Here is a 22,207-nt window from a genome sequence, read left to right as displayed (position 1 = left end):
TCTTTCTCCTGTTGAAATGTTCCTTTACCCTATCTCACCCTCCCAGTCTCTCTCTGGTGGCTTGATGTCAAATTGTGCTTGATAATTGCTCCCGTGTAATATGGTGTGAAGTTCCATTACGGGTGCTATACAAAAGCTAGTCATTGTCATTGTAAAGTGCCAAGGTCCTTAGTACATTTCTCACAGAAGTTAAGAATGAAAGACTCAGTAAATCAGGCTACATTGGTCAGATGCTGTGATCAGTTTCTGAACAGCTGAAGGTTACAGACAGAAGGGCAGATAGAACTGAGCAACCATAACAAGAGCACAGAGTCATAGAATCCCTACAGTGCTGAGAGGCCATGGGGCCTGGACCAACCCTCTGAAGAGCAATCCATCCAGACCCAGCCTCATAACCTCACATTTACCACAGATGACCCACCTAGCCTGTACATTCCCTGGACCCTACGGATGTTTGAGCATGGCCGATCCATCTAACCTGCACATCTTTGGACTGAGAGAGAAAACCAGAGCACCCGGAGGAAACCCACACAGACAGGGGGAGAACATGCAAACTGCACACTTGTGGGGACTCAAATTGAACCTCGGCTCCTGGCAATGCTATCCACTGAGGCACCATGGTAGGATGCTAGCATACGTACAAGAATAGCTCTTTTGGCACACGTATGTGCCTGTACTCCAACTTAATAAGATCATGGCTGATCTGATTTTAATCTCAACTCGACACTCCTGCATATCCCAGATAATCTCCACCACCATGGTAATCAAATTGTGAGATTACTCTAAATTTCAATAGCACGAAGGTAACGTTGGGTAATCAGTGCTGCCCCGAGATTTCTCATTCTGCTAGTCAAGCAACATTTTAGTTCAAAAGCTTGTGCATACTGAGCTAATGCTCGAGAGAAAACAAAGATAGAGATCCATTCTTCAGCCTGACGTTTCACATTGGCATCGGGTTCAGTAGAAAGTACCTTAGAAACCTGTCCATCCATGCACTACGTCTTTTGCCTGCACCAAATCCCACTGAGCTCACTCACCTACAACAGCCTCCAGTCCAGCAAAATTCACACAAACTCATTTCACCCCCTCACCCGATTGGTGAAATCTTCTTCAGTCCTCTAACCTTCAGAGATTTCTGGGATTCTCCAAATCTGGCCTCTTGTATATTTTCTACTATTGGCCAAAATACCCTCCCTTCTGAAGCCCCCTAATAGCACACTCTCCTCTTTTAAGAGGTTCCTTTAAAATTTGCCTTCTTGAGCAAGCTTATATCTGTGTGGCCAGATATCCTCATCCGGCTCAGTTTCGAGTTTTGGCTGATGACTCTCCAAAGAGGACTTGATGGATCTCAAGACACTTCATTCTTCCATTTACCCATCTTGCTCTGTACCTTGACCCTTCACCTCTCATCCCATCCAATGAGATGATAAAGGTCAAGCTACCAGCTGCTTCCTAATGGTGGTTCATGTGGAAGTCAACCCAACTTTGTAAATTGGTAACATTCTTTAATTTATGATGTAAACCTCACTGCAGTTAGTTGAACACAACAGGCAGACATTTCAGTGCTGGCAATAAGGTGCAGTGTCTTTCATGCCCAATACAGGCTCCATTTATCTATTCAGGGGAACAGCAAAGATCAAAGAGAATGACACAACAAAGAGTGGGGAGGTCTGGTGTCCCAGCCAATACTCAGTGTTTAATCAGCCCTACAACAGCAACTTGCACTTGTCTAGCACACTTAACGTAATCAAAACATTTGAAGATGTTTCGCAAGCACACAAACAACATTCGGAACCCGGTTCAGGTCAGAGCAGGTGAGGCTGGTTTTAAAGGAAGCACCCTAAAGCAGGGAAGAGATGGGAAAGGCTCAGGGAAAGAATTGCAGAATTGGAGTTGGGGCCAATGGTGGAAAGCTGAAAATTAAGGAGTTATCTTGTCATTTGAAAGCAAGAACTTTAATTTATACAGTACACATTGTGATCCCAGAGCACATATTTACAACCAACGAAGTGCTCCTGAGCATTGGAATGAAGTGTATGGGAGCTTACTGTGCACACACTGGCTCTTCATTTTGGATCGTAAAACAAAAGGATGGCCTGTCAAAACTGGAGCTGCAGAATGCTCTGAAACAGCCGAAGGACGTGAAAGACGTTTTATAAATACAACTTCACTCTCTTTTAGCTCAATATCAAACTTTACAGGACTGCATTGCAGTTACTGCTTATTAAGTTCGGTGAAAGAAATGCTACATCGAGGCTTTTAAAAAGAAAGGTCACTTTGCCAATCATCAACACTCATCACTGATGTGAAATTATGTGAACTGTGCTCCCTCAGATGAGTGTATCCATCATTTGATATTACCTTTTCTGACAAGCCCAAGGTAGTCCTTGCAAGGTGTGAGATGCAAGGACCTTTACTATCTCTGCTTACATAATTGCAAGGGGCGGTTTTCTGTGTTCTGATGGATTGCAATGTCGACTTGCGCAGACGGCTGCTCAACTCTTCTCCCTAGGTCATGTACCCATTTTTGATCTCCTCGTATTTTAAAAGCATGCCTAGCAGTCTTCTGTGATGCATTGAAGGGGAACAGGATAAATGTGATGGGGGGGGGGAAGAAAGGAATGTAGGATGATAGAAAGACGGAGAGAGAGGAGGAGCAGATTGGTATGGAGCATAAATATGCAACCAGTTGGGCCGCATGACCATTCTCAAATTTTAAAATCCAATAAAATAACAAGTGATTCCGTACGCCTCCATTTTCAGAGAACCTCACAACCCCATGCAATTACACTCAATTAAACAGACTTGATCCATGAACTCATCAACACAAATGACCAAAATCTAGATTCACTGTTGTCACAAGAACTAGATGCATCTGCTGCCAGCAGAATGGAGCACCTGGGTTGGATGATTTGACAAGTCTACTGCACAGCGCTCTGACGGAAGTTTGATGGGTCAGAGCTTCTATGAGGACCACAAGGTGAAAGCTTCTGGACAGTGGATATGTCCAATGGCCTGGTCATTCCAACTGTGGACTATAAACATACTCTGTAGCCCCTCACCAGCCCAGTCCAACGCAAAAATCTATTCGATTTCAGCCTCCTTGAATATTAAAATTCAGCAACTCCACCACTCCCTCCCCCCTTCCTGTGCTTTGGGAAATCCTGTTTGCAAAATGTACGCAAATACATTCACACGACGTTACATTTACACGTGAAATACATTCACACACTAGGTGTGATGTACTGGTAAATTAATTTAACAGAACAGAGTTGCACATCCTTGGTCTGAACCCTGCCCCTGATGCAGCAGGATTATTTACTGAGTGTTACAACTACTAGCTAACTGCTCAACAACCTGGTTAAACTCAGCGCTGGTTCAGATGAAAAAAGGCACGGAATCGTTTGCTTCCAGTTCCACCTTTGTAGTTGTTGCTCAACGGAATCCTGTCCTGGTCTCAATTGTTTTGCCAGCAGACTGTTCTCTGGTTTAACAGATGGCGCTCCGACAACGGCAGGTTGAAGATATTCAGTTCAACTGCATCACATTTTTAGTTCACTTCAAGAAGCAACACAGAGAATCAAAGGGGTTTAAAGATAGTTCCCAGGGCTATGGGGAGAAAAGGGAAGTGAGACTGATTGGAAATTTGATGACATGAGCACGGTGGCCTCCTTCTGTACCATATGATTCCTAATTCATTGGAAATTCACAATGCATCAGTCTGGTTCAGCACATCTCGGTCCTGTACCTGCGATCATCAGAGAATGACTAGAGTCTGGGGAACACCTTGAGCCATAACTTCCACCTCTTCACCGACGTGGATATAGACTGGCATTCCTGCATTGTCACTGGGATCAAAATCCTGACACCTCCCTATTTAACAATGTCAGCACTGCAGTTTGTTGCAGCTCAGAGTAAAGGCTGTCACTGTTGTGTAGGATCTGAAAAGACCTGAAAGGATTACTGCTGAGTACCATCAGTAACACCCACTATGACGATGTCATATGGACTTGTGGCCAGAACAGCTGAACATCTGAAAGGAGTGAGAGTTGTCTTATGGTCCTCCTCAAAATCTTTGCTCCAAAGTGGATTATATCAAGTAACTTGCAACCAGTTGGTAAAATGCAACAAACTATGTCTTGTTAACCTCAAGAGACTTCTCGAGATAGACCAAGATGTGGTTTTCCGCTACCGTACCAGACCAGACCATGTTTCCTTCACTGAAGGAGGATGGAGACACCAGGAATATCAGCATATACAGAGCAGTGAGCTGGTATTCTCCTGCAACACTTACTGAGGACAACCACAGCCTGCCAAACTAACAGATCAGAGTGTTTATTCAGTGGGAAACAATGTTCCAATTCTGGCTATACTATGGCAAGGAATAGAGTAAAGTGGAACCAATTCCCTGACCCAAATTAAACTGGGAAGTGACCTTATATTAAATAAAAGCTCTGATTATTTCCAGTCCTGTTTTGTCGCAATGCCAACGCATTAAAGCTGATCTACAGCATCGGCTTGCAGCTCACAAACTGATAAGGTCAAGAAACACAATCAAGGCTGATGTAAAAATTTGTAATGGTAACAGCAGTATTCTATGCTAATTTCAGAAGGTTCAAGCCATGAAATTATTAACCTGTGAAGGAGTGAAATAAGATTAGACAGGGCACATTTCCAAAGAGAGGTTTCCAAGAATCCCATCCACATGGCTGCTCCAGGTATGGACATTACTGTAGTAGCGGGCAGGTAAAGCTGTGCCCACTGTGTGGGCTAGGAGCAGACCTTTGTGAAAATCGTCTGCCTTTACCATAGTCTACTCCGATCTTATCCTTCACGCTGCACTGTTAGTGAATCAGATGGAACTACTATTGATTTCTTCAAAAATGTATTTCATTATATTGTGTAACTTCTCAATTAGAATTAATCCCAACCTGGGAGTACCTTCTTTTAGTTTATCGATGGGCTGTGGGTGTCATTGGTAAGGTTGGCATTTACTGCCCATCTCCAATTGCCTTTGAGACAGAGATTAATACAACCGAGTGGCACACAAGACCACTCGAGGGGTCAGTTAGGAGCCTCACGTTGCTGTGGGTCGGGCTAGAGGACAGACTCTGTCAAGATGATCAACAGCTTTCGAAAACCCTCAGGGTGGGCTTCTCTCCGGATGGGTAACTTCACTCTGAATATCAGCTTTAAAATTCCAGACTTGATAATTTTATCTCAATTAACTGAAGTTACGTCCCCCAGCTGTTATGGAGGAATTTGAACTCATGTCCGGGACATCAGGATCATTAGCCTAGGAACAGACACTGCCACTCTTTTCATTTGCTTTATGAATTGGACAAAGGTCACAGCACGACCCTGAGGGGTTCGGAGGTGCAGGTCTGGAAGGCCATCTTATGGATTATTAATTTTTCATCTTCAGAGGGCCACAGAAGTAAGCCAACAATTCCACGACAGCGAGGTGCCTGTGAAATTGAAGGCAAGGTGGTGTCTCGGTACATAAAGGGCTGTGTGTAAAAACCAGATTGGAAGGAGACATGTACCGAAAGAACTCTCACCCACACAGGAGTGTCAAAGGCCTCTGACAGATTGCAAACCATCTTCTGCAGACAGGCTGACAGACAGAAAGAACAATCAGGATAAAGTCTTTGCCAGGGGACATGGAAATGAAGACCAGACAATGCGATAGCACGACAGAATTTGAAGAATATACAGTATTATAAATCCCAGAAAAAGAGTCAGCCCCACTTCACCGTTGAAACTTTTTCACTCTTCCAGGGATGTGGGCACCCTCCAGTATTTGCTGCCTGCCCCAGACTGACCTCAAACTGACCGGTTTACTCAACCATTACAGAGGGGCAGGAAATGGGGCACATAGGCAGTATGGATTCAAAAAAACTGTGAGGGGTAATTTGGTAAACAAGTCTCAGCAGAAGCCTTATCTACAAAGATGCACAGGCTAGGGCGGATCAGTCATGCAAAATTCTCCCATGGTGTCCAGGGTTATACAGGCTAGGTGGATTAACCGTGCAAAATTCTCCCATGGTGTCCAGGGTTATACAGGCTAGGTGGATTAACCATGCAAAATTCTCCCATGGTGTCCAGGGTTATACAGGCTAGGTGGATTAACCGTGCAAAATTCTCCCATTGTGTCCAGGCCTATGCAGGCTAGGTGGATTATCCATGGAAAATAGGAGGTTACGGGGCTGGAGGTCTGGGTGGGATACTCTTTGGAGGGTCACTGCAGACTCAAGGGGCCAAACAACCTCTTCCCACGCAGTAGAGATTCGATGATTTTAAGGCAGGTAACAGCCGTCTACATTGTTGTGGACCTGATGGAGCTAGATCAGGTAAAGATTCCTTCCCATAAGCTCACTCCTGAACCAGGCGGGACTTGACAACAGACGATGACAGTTGATGTGTTTACCATTGATGATACTCTCTTTCAATTCCAGATTCAGTCAGTGAAATCAAATTACTTCTACTGCTGTGGAATAGCACCAACCCAGCACTAGCTTGGGCCTCTGGATTACTAGTCCAGTGACATCATCACTACACTACCACTTCCCTCCAAACTGTGTGAAATGCGGAGTAAACTAGATTAGATTAGAAACTTGCCCTTCGGCCCAACAAGTCCACACTGAACCTCCGTAGAGCAACCTACCCAGACCCATTTCCCTCTGACTAATGCATCTAACAACTGTGGATAATTTAGCATGGCCAATCCACCTAATCTGCACATCTCTGTGACTGTGGGAGGAAACCGGAGCACCCAGACACGGGGAGAATGTGCAAACTCCACACAGACAGTCGCCCAAGGCTGGAATCAAACCTGGACCCTGGTGCTGTGAGGCTAGCTGCTGAGCCACTATGCCACCCCCAAGTTGCAGAAGATTTAGCTCTGCACTACTGTTAAGCATTATGATCAATTATTGAATTGTGTGACAGTGATCATACATTGAACATTTCCACTTAGGCACTTTACAACCTCTCAGATTCCAACCTGAGCGCCACAATTTCAGAGCATGTTCGCTGCCCTCCATTCCCCTGACATCAGCACCATCCCCCAGCTGTGCCTGAACTCAGCACAGTGGACCTACGTGCTTGTTTCCACACCTCTACTGATACCCATTTTCCTCCTCTATCTCTCCTGCCTTTCTCTTTCGCTCTGAGCCCCTCACAGTCTGTTCACTTGCTCCTCCTCCGATGTCAGTAGGTTAAAAGAAAACCGACAACTTCCCAAATCCTTCCCAGTCAGAAGAGGAATCATACCAGATACAAAACGTTAACTCTCATTTCTTTGTCCACAGATGCTGCCACATCTGCCGAGTCTCTTCAGAACTATGTTTTTATTTCAGATCTTCCGTATCCATGTACTTTGCTTTTCTATAACTATCAGTTGTATATTTTGAGGGGTAATTTACAAGACCATTCAACAGGGTGATCAAGAATCAACAGCAATGGGTCTGAAACACAAACACAAACACACACAGAAGGTGAGTGACCTCACAGAAGAGGTACATAGTGCTCTTGGAACCTGCTGTGACCTATAGAATAGGGAACCTCATAACATGGTTAATATTGTCAGGAGTTGACTGACACGTCTTTTCAGTTTTGTTGGAGTTTGTATCCCCTGATTTTGGTATGATAGCTTGGTTGGACTGTACACACACAGTAGGAGTAGCAGGAGGCCATTCAGCCCTTTGGGCCTGCTCCACCATTCATGGCAAATCAACCAACCCAGTCCCCCGTCCCAATTTCTCTCTATACCCTTTCATCCCTTTAACCTCAAGAATTATATCTAATTCTTTCTTGAAAACATTCAACCACTTTCTGTGGCAGAGAATGCCACAGGCTCCCCACTCTCTGGGTGAAGACATTTCTCCTCATCTCAATCCTGAATAGTTTATGATTAGATTAGATTTGTTTCCCTACAGTGTGGAAACAGGCCCTTCGGCCCAACAAGTCCACACCAGCCCTCCGAAGAGTAACTCCCAGTCCCGTTTCCCTCTGACTAATGAACCGAACACGATGGGCAATTTGGCATGGCCAATTCACCTGGCCTGCACATCTTTGGACTGTGGGAGGAAATCCACGTAGACACAGGGAGAATTTGCAAACTCCACACAGACAGTCGCCCGATGCTGGGATTGAACCTGGGGTCCTGGTACTGTGAGGTAGCAGTGCTAACCACTGAACCACCGTGCCCTCCCGTATCTTTAAAAAACTGTCACCCCTCAGTGCCAGTTATCGGGAATATCCTTTCTGTATTTACCCTATTAGAATTTTATAGGTTTCCATGAGATCCTCCTCGCATTCTTCCTAATACTCCTGAATCCTTCTATATGTTTATTGTACTATGGCTATGTTAAATAACGTAGGGAGATGGTGGGATAGCTCAGTTACCATTACAGCTCATGTGAAACAGATGAACAAGTCTGCCCGATCACCCAGAAACAAATGGTTGCAATGAGTAAACCAGACACATCATCAGCTTAACAGGAACTAGGTTTTCAGCTAATGCTTCAGATGCTAGATCTTTCAGGACACGAGGCCAGGACAAGCTGACTGAAAGGATACCATGTGACAAGTTTCTCTCACTTTTGGTGCAAAGCTTAAACAGCATAAAGACGGGCTTGCATTTACATAGCCCTTTTTATAACTTCAAGCCATCTTGATGTGCAGTTATGATAGTAACAGAGGAAGCCAATTTGAACGCAGCAAGCTCACAGCAATGTCCAGATAATCTGGTTTCCAGATGTTGGTTCAGGAATAAATTTTACCTATAAACAAAGATCATATCTCTCTGGCTTTTCCTTGAGGTGGCTCCACATCATCTTTTGCATCCAACCAGCAGGGCAGGATGGACCTTGATTTAATGACCTATTTGAAAGATGGAACCTTTGACAGTGTGGCGCTGCCCCACTACTGACCATGGAAGGGTAGGCCTGGATTTTGCGCTCAGGTCTCTGTAGGCTTGACAAAAGTGAGGATTGCAGATGCTGTAGATCAGAGTCAAGATGAGAGTGGTACTGGAAAAGCACAGCAAGTCAGGCAGCATCCAAGAAGCAGGAAAATTGACATTTCGGGCTAAAGCCCTTCATCAGGAATGAGGCAGGGAGCCTTTGGGGTGGAGAGATAAATGGGAGGGGAGTAGGGCTGGGGAGAAGGTAGCCAAGAGTACAATAGGTGGATGGGGGTGGGGATGAAGATGATAGGCCGGAGAAGAGGGTGGAGCGGATAGGTGAAAGGAAGATTGGGAGATAGGACAGATCATGAAGATGGTGCTGAGCTGGAAGTTTGGAACTAGGGTGAGGTGGGGGAAGGGGAAATGAGGAAACTGGTGAAGTCCTCCGAGGCAGAAGATGAGGCGTTCTTCCTCCAGGCGCCGGGTGAGGGAATGGTGGTGGATGCGGCCCAGGACCTGCATGTCCTTGGCAGAGTGGGAGGGGGAGTTGAAATGTTGGGCCACAGGGCGGTGGGGTTGATTGGTGTGGGTGTCCCAGAGATGTTCCCTGAAGCGCTCTGCGAGAAGGCGTCCAATCTCCCCAATGTGTAGGCTTGAGGCAACCCCAGCTCCAAGGTCCTGATTCACAGGTGAGTGCATTACTCAATCATGGCTGACATTCCAGGGGATTTCCCATGGAGCAGGAAATACCAATGCGGACTGCTTATTGCTTTTGACAATTTCTCCCAACAATCAGCTGGCCTTTCATCTCCAATATCTGAACTGTTCCCACTGCCACCCCACCAAGGGGAGGGAACCCTGTTTCTGCTCATGGTCTTCGTAAGTGACAGCATGTGGAGAATTGGGATGGATAAATTGTATTGCCTTGAATCATGGATGGGTCATGCTTCCCTTACCTGAGGAATTCCCAGGCCAGGAATACCCAAAAGCTACATTTCAAAAGAAAAAGATAACGCTGGAACTCACTGGCAGCCTCAGCTGATCCAAAGTTGGCCTGTCCAAATGGATTTCTAGCACTGGCATCCATGCTTGGCCTTCTTCCCAGTCCGCTAAAGAATCCTCCGCCAGATGCCTGGGAACCAAACACTGACTGTGCGCTAGCAGGCTGCAAGGAAAATGTGAAAATTCAGCAATGCCCTACTTTCAGTTTCTGACAAAATTATTGAGGTGTCTAGCAGCAATGAACTGGCGTTTGTTTGGCATTTTAACACAGTGAAGTGTCCCAGGGCACTGCACAGGAGGCTTATCAGGCACAAGTGATACACCCAGCCATGGGAGGAGAAATTAGAGTCATCGGTCGGTTCGCCAAGCTCTGCAAACTGACCGCCAACTCCAACCACAACCTGAGCCACAGATCTTCATAAAACCCTGAAGGAGAAATTAGGGCAGGTGACTGAAAGCTTTACTAAAGAAGGATGGTTCAGGAGCTAATTCAAGGAAGGAAAAATATAGAGCTGAAGAGTTGGGTGTGCGTGGAATGAAGAGATATTTTGGAGCGTAAGGTCTAAGGTACAGTCACCAATTGAAGATTAAACAAAATTTGGATTTAAGGAGCGTAGAAACCTTCCATGCTGCACATCTCTATGGCTCTCTGACTTAACCCTTTGGAGGTTGCAGAGACAAGATGACTAAGGAATTTGCTAATGGAGATGAGAGTTTTAAAATGGAGGTCGACTGGGAGCCAGTGTTGATCAGTGAGTGCAGGATTAATGAGTAGGTGGGGCTTGGCAAGTGATGGGTAGAGGTTTGGACAATTTAAAGTTTCCGGAGGGCCATAAACAGAAGGTTAGGCCACACGTGCTGTATATGCCATATAATCCTACAATATCTAGACTATTTACATTGTCATCTCAACACAATTCCACCTTTAGAAGGACTGACTCACCTCTGTACACAGCGCTAGCATAAACAGTACAGCAACTGTGGGAGAACCAGCACATCAGCAAACATTACCCCAATAGAAATATGTTGTATTTCAATGGGGTATAAAGCCAAACAAGTAACAGAGCTGATTATTTATTTGCTGTTCTACTTTAGGCCACAGCTTCATACATGTTTGAGAGTCAGAATTACGAGTAAAGGACACGGGAACAGTGAGAGACCGTTCAACCCCTCAAACCTCTCTGAAATTCAAATAGACCATAACTAATGTCTATCCTAACTCCATTTACTCACCATGGTGCCAGACCACGCGATACCCTTGCTGATAATCCTAAACTGCACTCACTCACAGGCCAATATATTCAACCTCAATGGAGACAGCCATTCAGTTTCAGCAAAGTGACACATAACTCGCTCAGCTTTGCATTCTAGACCCATCTTGATAAAAGCCAAGATTCAGACAGTCATTTTAAATACTGTCTACTAGCGTTTCATGATTCTGGACTAAATTCCTCTGCTCCTCCAAAGTTGCTAGAACTCAGTTGAGAAAATGCCTCATTCAATCCCAGGTCCTAATTGAATGGCTGTGCACTTTTCCTACTGTGTTCCACCTGCCACAGATTGGTCCACTCAATTAATCTGTCACTTTGCAGGCTGATGTCCTGAAGGTTGGACCAAATGACCTGTTTGTGCTGTACGTCCCACATAATCCGATGTAAGCTACAATGTATAGACTACTTACACTGCCACCCTGACTTGGTGTTGTGGGCAAACATGGATACATGGCTCCCATTCTATGTCACCATAGCTGAGGCGCCAGTACAGAGCCCTGAGGAATGCCACTAGTCACCTCTGGACAATGGGCATCAGGAAGCTGCCTGAGTACATGTGCAGTGGCAGCTAGTGAGGTGGTTGAAAACATTAGCCACCTGCTCCACCGCTCAACTCGCTCCGCTCAAAGGAAACAGAACACTCAGGAAAACCAGAGGGGACTTTGGTAGCAGCAGGAATGTGTTTATCAGCTGGCTCACAGACAGAACCACAGCATTATTCCAAGCAGGCTGATGTGACGGAGGCGTTGAAAAGATCAACAGAAAATGCTGGAAAAGTACTCAGTAAGTCAGGCAGCAGCCGCAGTGAGAGAGATGCAGACAAGGCGGGTATTTTAAATTGATAAGCTTTCAACAGAACTGGAAGAAATTTGAGATGTGGGGAAGGAAATAAAGGGGTGGGAGGTATCGAGAAGAACATGAGAGACAAATTCCCAAACGGGAGTGAGGGTGTGGACCAAACATTTAGGTTTGCCAGCACGGATCAGGAATGGTGGTGTCAATCAGACACTCTGGCCAGAAAGTCGATCTTCTTTCAAGCTAACTTGTCACAGTCACAGGATGTACAGCACAGAAACAGACCCTTTGGTCCAACCCGTCCATGCCGACCAGATATCCCAGCCCAATCTAGTCCCACCTGCCAGCACCTGGCCCATATCCCTCCAAACCCTTCCTATTCATATACCCATCCAAATGTCTCTTAAATGTTGCAATTGTACCAGCCTCCACCACTGGCAGCTCATTCCATATACGTACCACCTTCTGCGTGAAAAAGTTGCCTCGAGGGCTCTTTTATACCTTTCCCCTCTCACCTAAACCTATGCCCTCTAGTTCTGGACTCCCTGACACCAGCAAAAATACTTTGTCTAATTACCTTATCCAGGCCCTTCAGGATTTGATAAACCTCTATAAGGTCACCCCTCAGCCTCCAACGCTCCAGGGAAAACAGCCTCAGCCTGTTCAGCCTCTCCCTATAGCTCAAATCCTCCAACCCTGGCAACATCCTTGTAAATCTTTTCTGAACCCTTTCAAGTTTCACAGCATCTTTCCGATACAAAGGAGACCAGAATTACATGCAATATTCCAACAGTGGCCTAACCAATGTCCTGTACAGCCGCAACATGACCTCCCAACTCCTGTAATCAATACTCTGACCAATAAAGGAAAGCATATCAAATGCCTTCTTCACTATCCTATCTACCTACGACTCCACTTTCAAAGAGCTATGAACCTGCACTCCAAGGTCTGTTTGTTCAGCAACACTTCCTACCAATGGGTTAATTTTGCCACCCTGATTAGCTGCTGAGCTTAGTACACTGATTGACTAATTGAATACTTCCTTGGACATGCTAGTAATGGAGGAGGTAGTCTGAACATTCCCTGGGACAAGAGGTAAAACACTTCAGCTGCACAACAGCTCAGAGGCTCCGCTAGGCTTATGACTGCTAACTCTGACGAATCAATGCAGTCTTCAAACTATTGCAGACAAGAGCTTTGTTTCTACTGAACAACTGTACCCTTGCAGTGTTCTCTCAATGCCAAGGTGCGCAGTAATTGAGAATGTGCTGTGAAGAACTCAACAGGCCGCAGGCAACAGTTGATTCCTTTAGGAGTTGAACAAGGACAATCATTGAGGGATTGTGTGGTGCAAGAACCAGGCCTCGTACAACAAGGGGAAATCAGAGGGCTGCAGAGGAGACACAGAACTGGCATCAAAACCAGAGGAGAGAGAGGCTTGTTTTAATACATGAAATGCAGTGGCTGCAAGATTAATAGAAGCAGACTTATACAAACACAGGAATTTGGTGTAAGAGGCCACTCATCCTGCCATTTTTAAGGTCATGGCTGATCTGATGACTCCACATTGCTGTCGATCCTGATAACCTTTGACACCCGTTGCTTATTAAGAATCTGTTTATTCTGCCTCTACAAATTTCAAGGGGTCTGCTGTCACCGTTTTTTGAAGAATTACACAGATACGTGACCCAGCCCGAGATGAAAACTTCTCATTTCTGTCTTTAAAGGGTAAGCCCTTATTTTCAAACCAGTGACCCTTAGTTCACGATTCCCCCCACATCCTTTCCAGATGCACCCTATCAGACCACTCAGAATCTTATACTTTCCAATCAGTCACCTTTTCACTCTGCTAAACTCCCAGTGGGTACAAGCCAAATTTGTTCAACCTTTCCTCATATAAAGACAGGTATGATGAGTTTAGTAAATCACTGAACTGCTTTCAATGTCCCTACATCCTTTCTTAAATAAGGAGATCTGTACTGTACTCAGTACTCAAGTTGTGGCCTTACTTGGGCCCTTCATAACTCAGACGTATAACCTCCCGATTTTTGTATTCAATTCCCTCACAACAATATCCTGTTAGCTTTCAATTAGCATTCCACAGTAACTCTCAAAAGGAAACTGGATAAGTGCTGCCAGGGAAGGACCACTCCTTCGAGAGCCAACACTGACTCAAATGGGCCAAATGGCTTCTTTTATGGTCAGGAAGGTGCGATCAGAGGTGGTGCTTGGTTGTAACTGCAATGACAAACCAAATGAGAGATTGTCTTGACAACAGTGTCGCTGTTGCATTGAGTGTTAATTAAACGGTGACCATGCAATTCCGCGAAGCTGCTTGGGAAGAGACAACTCAGTGGCTCCAGGTTGATTGGGATCTTACCTGGCCAAAGACATTAGCACTGCTTGTGGACTGACCAAATACAGAGCCTGCTGAACTGCCAAAACCTGCAGAGTATAAGAAGGAACAGCAATTAGGAGGTGAAACCATGTCATGAGCTCACTTTCTTTAACCAATTTTAAGCTAAATAGATACATCTGAGTCACAGAGCATAGAAACAGACCCTTCGGTCCAACCCGTCCACGCTGACCAGATATCCTAACCTAATCTGGTCCCACCTGCCAGCACCCAGCCCATCTCCCTCTAAACCCTTCCTACTCATATACCCATCTGGATGCCTTTGAAATGCTATAATTGTACCAGCCTCTACCACTTCCTCTGGCAGCTCATTCCATACACGCACCACCCTCTGTGTAAAGCTGCTGCCCCTCAGGTCCCTTTTAAATCTTCCCCCCCCTCACCTTCAACCTTTGTCCTCTAGTTTTGGACTCCCCTGGGGAAAAGACTTGACAATTCACCCAAACCATGCCCCTCGTGATTTTATAACATGTTTGAAAATCAAGAATATTTATCCTATCATTCCCTTTCACAGAGGCAATTGAGTATAGAATCATAGAATCTTACAGTTCAGAGTCAGAGTTGTTCCAGTTTCAATAGGCCAGATCTGCTCTGCGTGTCTGAATGAACAACACATCTAGCACCATTTCACTGCTTTGTCCTGCGCTTTCCTCCTGAGGCAATAGTTAATCGCTTCTGGAAGGCTTTGAGTGAACCTGCCTCCACTACACACACAAGCACAGCATTTCAGACCTTAACCACACACACTCTGTTCAAACATTTCTCAAGTTCCCATTATTCCTTTCGCTAATGATCTCAGTTCCATGCCCTCTTGTTCTTGATCCTTCCAACACTGGGAACTTGGTCAAAAAATTCTGTTGAGGTTTCCATATTCAAAATAAGGACAGAATAGAGAGGGAGACACTATTCCCATACAGGTTGCAATGGATGAATATGTGAACAGGAAGGGTACAAATCCTGAACATGAAGACAGTTTTAATATGGAAGGGCAAAATGTGTCAGCATAGGCTTGGAGGGCTGAAGGGCCTGTTCCTGTGCTGTATTATTCTGTGAAGGACACCAAATTAAGGTGACTGACAAGGTCAACAGGCAAGATAAAAAGTCTTTGTTTTAAACACAGACTGGTGAGGATCTGGAATGTGGTGCCTGAGAGTTTGGCAGAGGCAGTGGCTTTTGAAAGGAAATTGAATCATTTCCCGGAGAGAAAAGACTTGCAGGGTCCATCAAGAAAGAAGTGGAACTGGGGAGCAGCAGAGTGGCTTTTGCAGGGGGCCAGCACAGACAGGCGGAATAGCCTCCTGGGTGCAGAGAACAATGCTAGGAGGAATGAGGAAGAAAGTAAGCCACACACTGATTAGGAATTTGGGAAAAACTCATTTGTGCCAAACATGAGAATGAGCTAAGTACTGGAGGGAAATATGCAGGGATAAGCTGAAGTCAACCCATCCTGAGGGATAAAAACAATGTGATGTGCCTGACCGGGTCATCATACTGCAACTGACAGATACTCATCCACCATGTCTCACTGGGGGACAGCTTAGCTTAATACTTTCTGCAGAAGTTGTACACACAAGCAAATGCCATTAAATTAGAACAAAGAACATTCCACAGCAGTGCAGGGCCTTCAGCCCTCGATGTTGCACCCATCCATGAAACCAGTCTGAAGCCCATCTAACCTACACTATCATCATATGTCTATCCAATGACCATTTAAATGCCCTTAAAGTTGGCGAGTCTACTACTGTTGCAGGCAGTGCGTTCCACAACCCCTACTACCCAGAGTAAAGAAACTACCTCTGACATCTGTCCTATATTTATCTCCCCTCAGTTTAAAGCTATGTCCCCTCGTGGTAGCCATCGCCATCAGAGGAAAAAGGCTCTCATTGTCCATCCAGCTAAACCTCCCATCATCTTATATGTCTCAATGAAGTCACCTCTCAACCTTCTTCTCTCTAACGAATACAGCCTCAGCTTTTCCTCGTAAGACCTCCCTCCATACCAGACAGTGCCCACTCCCTCAGCACTGACCCTCCAACGGTGCCCACTCCCTCAGCACTGACCCTCCGACGGTGCGCACTCCCTCAGCACTGACCCTCCGACGGTGCGCACTCCCTCAGCACTGACCCTCCGATGGTGCCCGCTCCCCCTACACTGACCCTCCAGTGCGCACTCCCTCAGCACTGACCCTCCGACAGTGCCCACTCCCTCAGCACTGACCCTCTGACGGTGCCCACTCCCTCAGCATCCTCGTAAATCTCCTCTGAGCCCTTTCCAAAGCTTCCACATCCTTCCTATAATGCGGTGACCAGAACAACTCAGAGTGTGGTGACAGCATCTGTGTAGGAGCGTGACTGCGTCTGCGAGAGAGTGCGACAGTGTGTGCGTGAGAGAGTGAGAGAGAGTGTGACGGGTGTGTCGGTGTGGGAGTGTGACAGTGTGTCTGCGTATGTGCATCTGTGTAGGAGGGGGACAGCGCCGGTCCGGGAGAGGGACCGCGCCGGCCCGGGAGAGGGACCGCGCCGGCCCGGGAGAGGGACCGCGCCGGCCCGGGAGAGGGACCGCGCCGGCCCGGGAGAGGGACAGCGCCGGCCCGGGAGAGGGACAGCGCCGGCCCGGGAGAGGGACAGCGCCGGCCCGGGAGAGGGACAGCGCCGGCCCGGGAGAGGGACAGCGCCGGCCCGGGAGAGGGACAGCGCCGGCCCGGGAGAGGGACCGCGCCGGCCCGGGAGAGGGACCGCGCCGGTCCGGGAGAGGGACAGCGCCGGTCCGGGAGAGGGACAGCGCCGGTCCGGGAGAGGGACAGCGCCAGCCCGGGAGAGGGACAGCGCCAGCCCGGGAGAGGGACAGCGCCAGTACGGGAGAGGGACAGCGCCGGTCCGGGAGAGGGACAGCGCCAGCCCGGGAGAGGGACAGCGCCAGCCCGGGAGAGGGACAGCGCCAGTCCGGGAGAGGGACAGCGCCAGTACGGGAGAGGGACAGCGCCGGTCCGGGAGAGGGACAGCGCCAGTCCGGGAGAGGGACAGCGCCAGCCCGGGAGAGGGACAGCGCCAGCCCGGGAGAGGGACAGCGCCAGCCCGGGAGAGGGACAGCGCCAGCCCGGGAGAGGGACAGCGCCAGCCCGGGAGAGGGACAGCGCCAGCCCGGGAGAGGGACAGCGCCAGCCCGGGAGAGGGACAGCGCCAGCCCGGGAGAGGGACAGCGCCAGTCCGGGAGAGGGACAGCGCCAGTCCGGGAGAGGGACAGCGCCAGTCCGGGAGAGGGACAGCGCCAGTCCGGGAGAGGGACAGCGCCAGTCCGGGAGAGGGACAGCGCCAGTCCGGGAGAGGGACAGCGCCAGTCCGGGAGAGGGACAGCGTCAGTCCGGGAGTGGGACAGCGTCAGTCCGGGAGTGGGACAGCGTCAGTCCGGGAGTGGGACAGCGTCAGTCCGGGAGAGGGACAGCGTCAGTCCGGGAGAGGGACAGCGCCAGTCCGGGAGAGGGACAGCGCCAGTCCGGGAGAGGGACAGCGCCAGTCCGGGAGAGGGACAGCGCCAGTCCGGGAGAGGGACAGCGCCAGTCCGGGAGAGGGACAGCGCCAGTCCGGGAGAGGGACAGCGCCAGTCCGGGAGAGGGATAGCGCCAGTCCGGGAGTGGGACAGCGTCAGTCCGGGAGAGGGACAGCGTCAGTCCGGGAGAGGGACAGCGCCAGTACGGGAGAGGGACAGCGCCAGTACGGGAGTGGGACAGCGTCAGTCCGGGAGAGGGACAGCGTCAGTCCGGGAGAGGGACAGCGCCAGTACGGGAGTGGGACAGCGTCAGTACGGGAGAGGGACAGCGTCAGTACGGGAGAGGGACAGCGCCAGTACGGGAGTGGGACAGCGTCAGTCCGGGAGAGGGACAGCGTCAGTCCGGGAGAGGGACAGCGTCAGTCCGGGAGTGGGACAGCGCCAGTCCGGGAGAGGGACAGCGCCAGTCCGGGAGAGGGACAGCGTCTGTCCGGGAGAGGGACAGCGTCTGTCCGGGAGAGGGACAGCGTCTGTCCGGGAGAGGGACAGCGTCAGTCCGGGAGAGGGACAGCGTCAGTCCGGGAGAGGGACAGCGTCAGTCCAGGAGAGGGACAGCGTCAGTACGGGAGAGGGACAGCGTCAGTGCGGGAGTGTGACAGTGTGGCAGCACCTGTGAGAGAGAGTGACAATGTCTGAGTGAGTGTGACAGTGTCACTGTGTGTGTGTCTGTGCGGGAGAGTGAGAGTGTCTGAGTGTGAGTGTCTGCGTAAGTGCGTGTGTGTCTGTCTGTGTGGGGTTGTGACAGTGATTGCGTGTGTCTGCATGCGCATGCGCGTGTGGGATTGTGACAGTGAGTGAATGAGTGGGAGTGTGACAGTGAATGAGTGAGTGTGATAGTGTGAGTGAGTGTGACAGTGAGTGTGACAGTGAATGGGTATGAGTGTGTGTGTGTGTGTGTGTGTGTCTGCATGTGTATGCCTGTGTGCGTGTGGACGTGGCTTTGGAGAGGGAGATACTGTGTGAGAGAGTTCCCCCGTTTTCATGAGCCTTTGTCTGGGAAAGATAGGTGTGATTTAAACACAAGATCTCTTTTTCATTCAGTCTCAAAGAGAAACAAGACAAGTGTCAAAGTACAAAGTCTTACTTGGTGGCTGTCCAAAGCTGAATCCAGAAGTTGCTGCTGAGCTTGTTCCGAAAGCAGGGGCTTGCCCGAAGCTAACATTCTGTCCGAACGCTGGGGTACCAGACTGTCCGAATATGGTATTATTGCCGGGAGTTGTCTGTCCAAATGGAAACGTTGTGGCAGTACTGGTTGTGGGGATGCCAGGAAAGGATGTGCTCCCTGGCACAGGTGGGGCAGTAGACGCGGGCTGAGGAAACGATGACGGGGCTCCGAACGTGGGCTGTTTAAAGCTGAACCTACTGCTGGATGCAGGATGCTGCTGTCCCTGCCCAACGCCCGGCTCCGACGGCTGACCAAAGGCAGCTTTTGTTGAGCTGGTGCTGTCAGCAATGGTCGGGGTGGCCATACCATTTGTACCTTGCCCAAAGGTGGACGGGGCAGCTGTTGTTGTGAGCTGACCGAAGCCCAGAGCCGGCGGTGTGCTGGTGCCCACGGGCTGACCAAAGAGTGCTGAGACAGAACTGGGCTGGGTTGTCACGGGGGCTGGCACAGACGGTGCAATCACAGTGGCTCCCAACTGCGGTTCGGTGGTGGTCAGGCTGCTGCTCGCTGCTGCAACACTGCCCATCAACGGAGGCTGTTGGTCAGTGAGTCCAACAGATGGCACCAAAATCGTGCTGGACTCTGGAGTAATGATCAGTCCTGGTACATACTGACTGCTCGTGGAAGTGGATACGGACGGAGATGTCGTCCCACTCGGACTTGCCAGAGTAGGACTTCCTGCAAAATCTATTGAGGGTTTGGATGCCAGTGATTTTGGGCTCTGTGTACCTGCCTGTTTCTCAGCTGCACTGGAAGTGCTCAAGCTGCTTGTAAGAGGTGTATACTTTCCATCAGGACTGGACAGCGCCGTGGATTCAGTTAATGAAACCGAGAGGGATGTCAATGAGTTAGCAAGACTTGAATCTTGCAAAGTGTTGATAGCAGCGATGGCAGCAGCAATTTGGCCAGCTGTACTGATGGGCTCTTCTTGCTTTGTAACAAAATCAGCTTTGCTCCCTCTCGACTGTGCACCACTAGTTGAACTGGGCGTTCTGCTGCCAACTGCAGAAGCAGAGGGATATGGTGTTCCACTTGGCCTGGGCACAACTGCGTCAACTGAGGCTACTGATGTTACTTCGGCCGACTCTGACTTTCCAATTTGAAGGACCCCCCCAAAGGACACAGATGGAGAAGCTGTTGAGGTTTTGGCTGTTTGGGCAAAGATGAAATTATCCTGTGAACATCTCTCGAATTTGCAGACATCATCTGTCTGACTGACTACAAGTCCAGAAAAGCTGCCAATTGTGACTCCTTTAGGACTATCCTCACTGACATCTGTTTCACTCTGCAGCGGTATTACTTCAGGCCTAGTCTGTGGCAGGGGTGCAACCTCGGGCCTGGTCTCCAGGGCAGCAGCCTCGGGCCTGGTCTCCTGGGCAGCAGCCTCGGGCCTGGTCTCCTGGGCAGCAGCCTCGGGCCTGGTCTCCAGGGCAGCAGCCTCGGGCCTGGTCTCCAGGGCAGCAGCCTCGGGTCTGGTCTCCAGGGCAGCAGCCTCGGGCCTGGTCTCCAGGGCAGTAGCCTCGGGCCTGGTCTCCAGGGCAGCAGCCTCGGGCCTGGTCTCCAGGGCAGCAGCCTCGGGCCTGGTCTCCAGGGCAGCAGCCTCGGGCCTGGTCTCCAGGGCAGCAGCCTCGGGCCTGGTCTCCAGGGGAGCAGCCTCGGGCCTGGTCTCCAGGGGAGCAGCCTCGGGCCTGGTCTCCAGGGGAGCAGCCTCGGGTCTGGTCTCCAGGGGAGCAGCCTCGGGCCCGGTCTCCAGGGGAGCAACCTGGGGCCCTGGCTGAGGCAGAACCTCAGGCCTGGGCGCTGGAGGAGCAAACTCAGGCCTAGGCTGCGGCTGAGGTACCTCAGGCTGTGGTGAAACCTCAGGCCTGGCCTGCAGCAGAATCTCAGGTTCAGGCTGCAGTGGAACTTCAGTTTTAGGTGGGTAAAGCTCAATGCGAGACTCCAGTTTGGAAGGCTGTGTTTCGGAACTGGACTGTTGATCCTCAGGTTTTCCTGCGGCTGCAGGGATTGCAGACTCAGGAGTTGTTCCATTTACAACCGGTCTGCCAGCTGGTTGCAGCTCTGAACTCACAGCATTAGGGGGATAGACGCCAGTGACTGCAGACTCAGATGTAGAGACAGAGCTAGAGCTGGACTTTGAACTCCTGTGTGAAGGGGGGATGTCCGTTCCCAATCCAAAGGATACTTTACTGGGCACTTTTAAGGTGGAGCGAATAGCATCCTTTGTACCTAAAAGATATCCTGAAGAACAGAATAAAAAATTTTGTATGAGTCATTGAGGTAAGACCATTGGTGAATGGGAAACATATAACACAAAACAGTTACGTAAAAAGCTGGTTAAAAAGAAAGTGTGAGGAGCTGCTATTAAAAATGAGTTGAACTGCCTGTACAAAAGTGCAATGCTCGCAATAAAACAAAGAACTGAAAACAATAATTCACAACAAGGAACATGATATAGCCAGGTCTAGTGAAATGCAGCAGAAAAATTAGGATTGGGAGACATATATCACACAACACAATACACTTTGAAAAGATAGAGGGAAGAAAGGTGAGTTGGAGTAGCTGTACTTAAAGAGGTAACCTACTTTGAGATAATAATGGTTATGGACAAAGTGACAAAGTCATTAGTAAAGCAAAAATCGAAGAGCTGTCACACATAATGAACGAATGAACAAGGTCAGAGTATGCAGGGCCCAGGGACAGTGAGCAGAACAGATAGCTGGTTGACTCAAAAAGGCAATACAAAGAACAAGGGCACAGGGGATGTATTCAGAGTGGGGAAGTTTGGTACAACACTGATTCACATTGGATCACTTTTACAAAAATATTAAACAGTAATATTAACATTAAAATATATAAATATTAACAATTTAGATTTTGCAATCAAATAAAAATCTCTAAATTTGTGGAGACCATCAAATTTCTAAGGACAGCCAACACTAGGAAGAATTGTAAGGGTTTTGCAGACTGGACAAGTAATTGAAATCTGGATAAAATGAGGGATACCACTGTTCAGGCAGCAAGGTTAGCCCACATGTCAGAAAACCAGGAACCTAAACAGAGTGAAGGTGCAAAAGGATCTGAATACAGGTCCACAAATC

General features: G+C 48.8%; 1 protein-coding gene across 5 annotated transcripts in view; it reads right to left on the bottom strand.

The window, feature by feature from the left end:
• nup214 (nucleoporin 214) overlaps positions 1-22,207 on the bottom strand; it is a 188,923-nt gene that overhangs the window by 67,732 nt on the left and 98,984 nt on the right. For all 5 annotated transcript variants that reach the window (XR_015760678.1, XR_015760677.1, XR_015760679.1 and 2 more), the window contains 3 exons: positions 19,026-21,347; positions 14,360-14,424; positions 9,938-10,076 (listed from right to left, as the gene is read on the bottom strand). Coding sequence is in view for 2 of the 5 variants with exons in the window: in XM_087998212.1 (XP_087854338.1) it covers positions 9,938-10,076; positions 14,360-14,424; positions 19,026-21,347 (2,526 nt within the window). In the remaining 3 variants the exon portion in view is untranslated. The remainder of the gene's footprint in view (positions 1-9,937; positions 10,077-14,359; positions 14,425-19,025; positions 21,348-22,207) is intronic.

This window comes from Chiloscyllium plagiosum, unplaced genomic scaffold (genome assembly GCF_037043375.1).
Source record: "Chiloscyllium plagiosum isolate Xiang-an unplaced genomic scaffold, Cpla_swu_hap1 HiC_scaffold_21, whole genome shotgun sequence".
NCBI classification, from domain to species: Eukaryota; Metazoa; Chordata; class Chondrichthyes; order Orectolobiformes; family Hemiscylliidae; genus Chiloscyllium; species Chiloscyllium plagiosum.
Note: the sequence above shows the minus strand (reverse complement) of the source record. Positions and strands in the feature narration are given on the sequence as shown.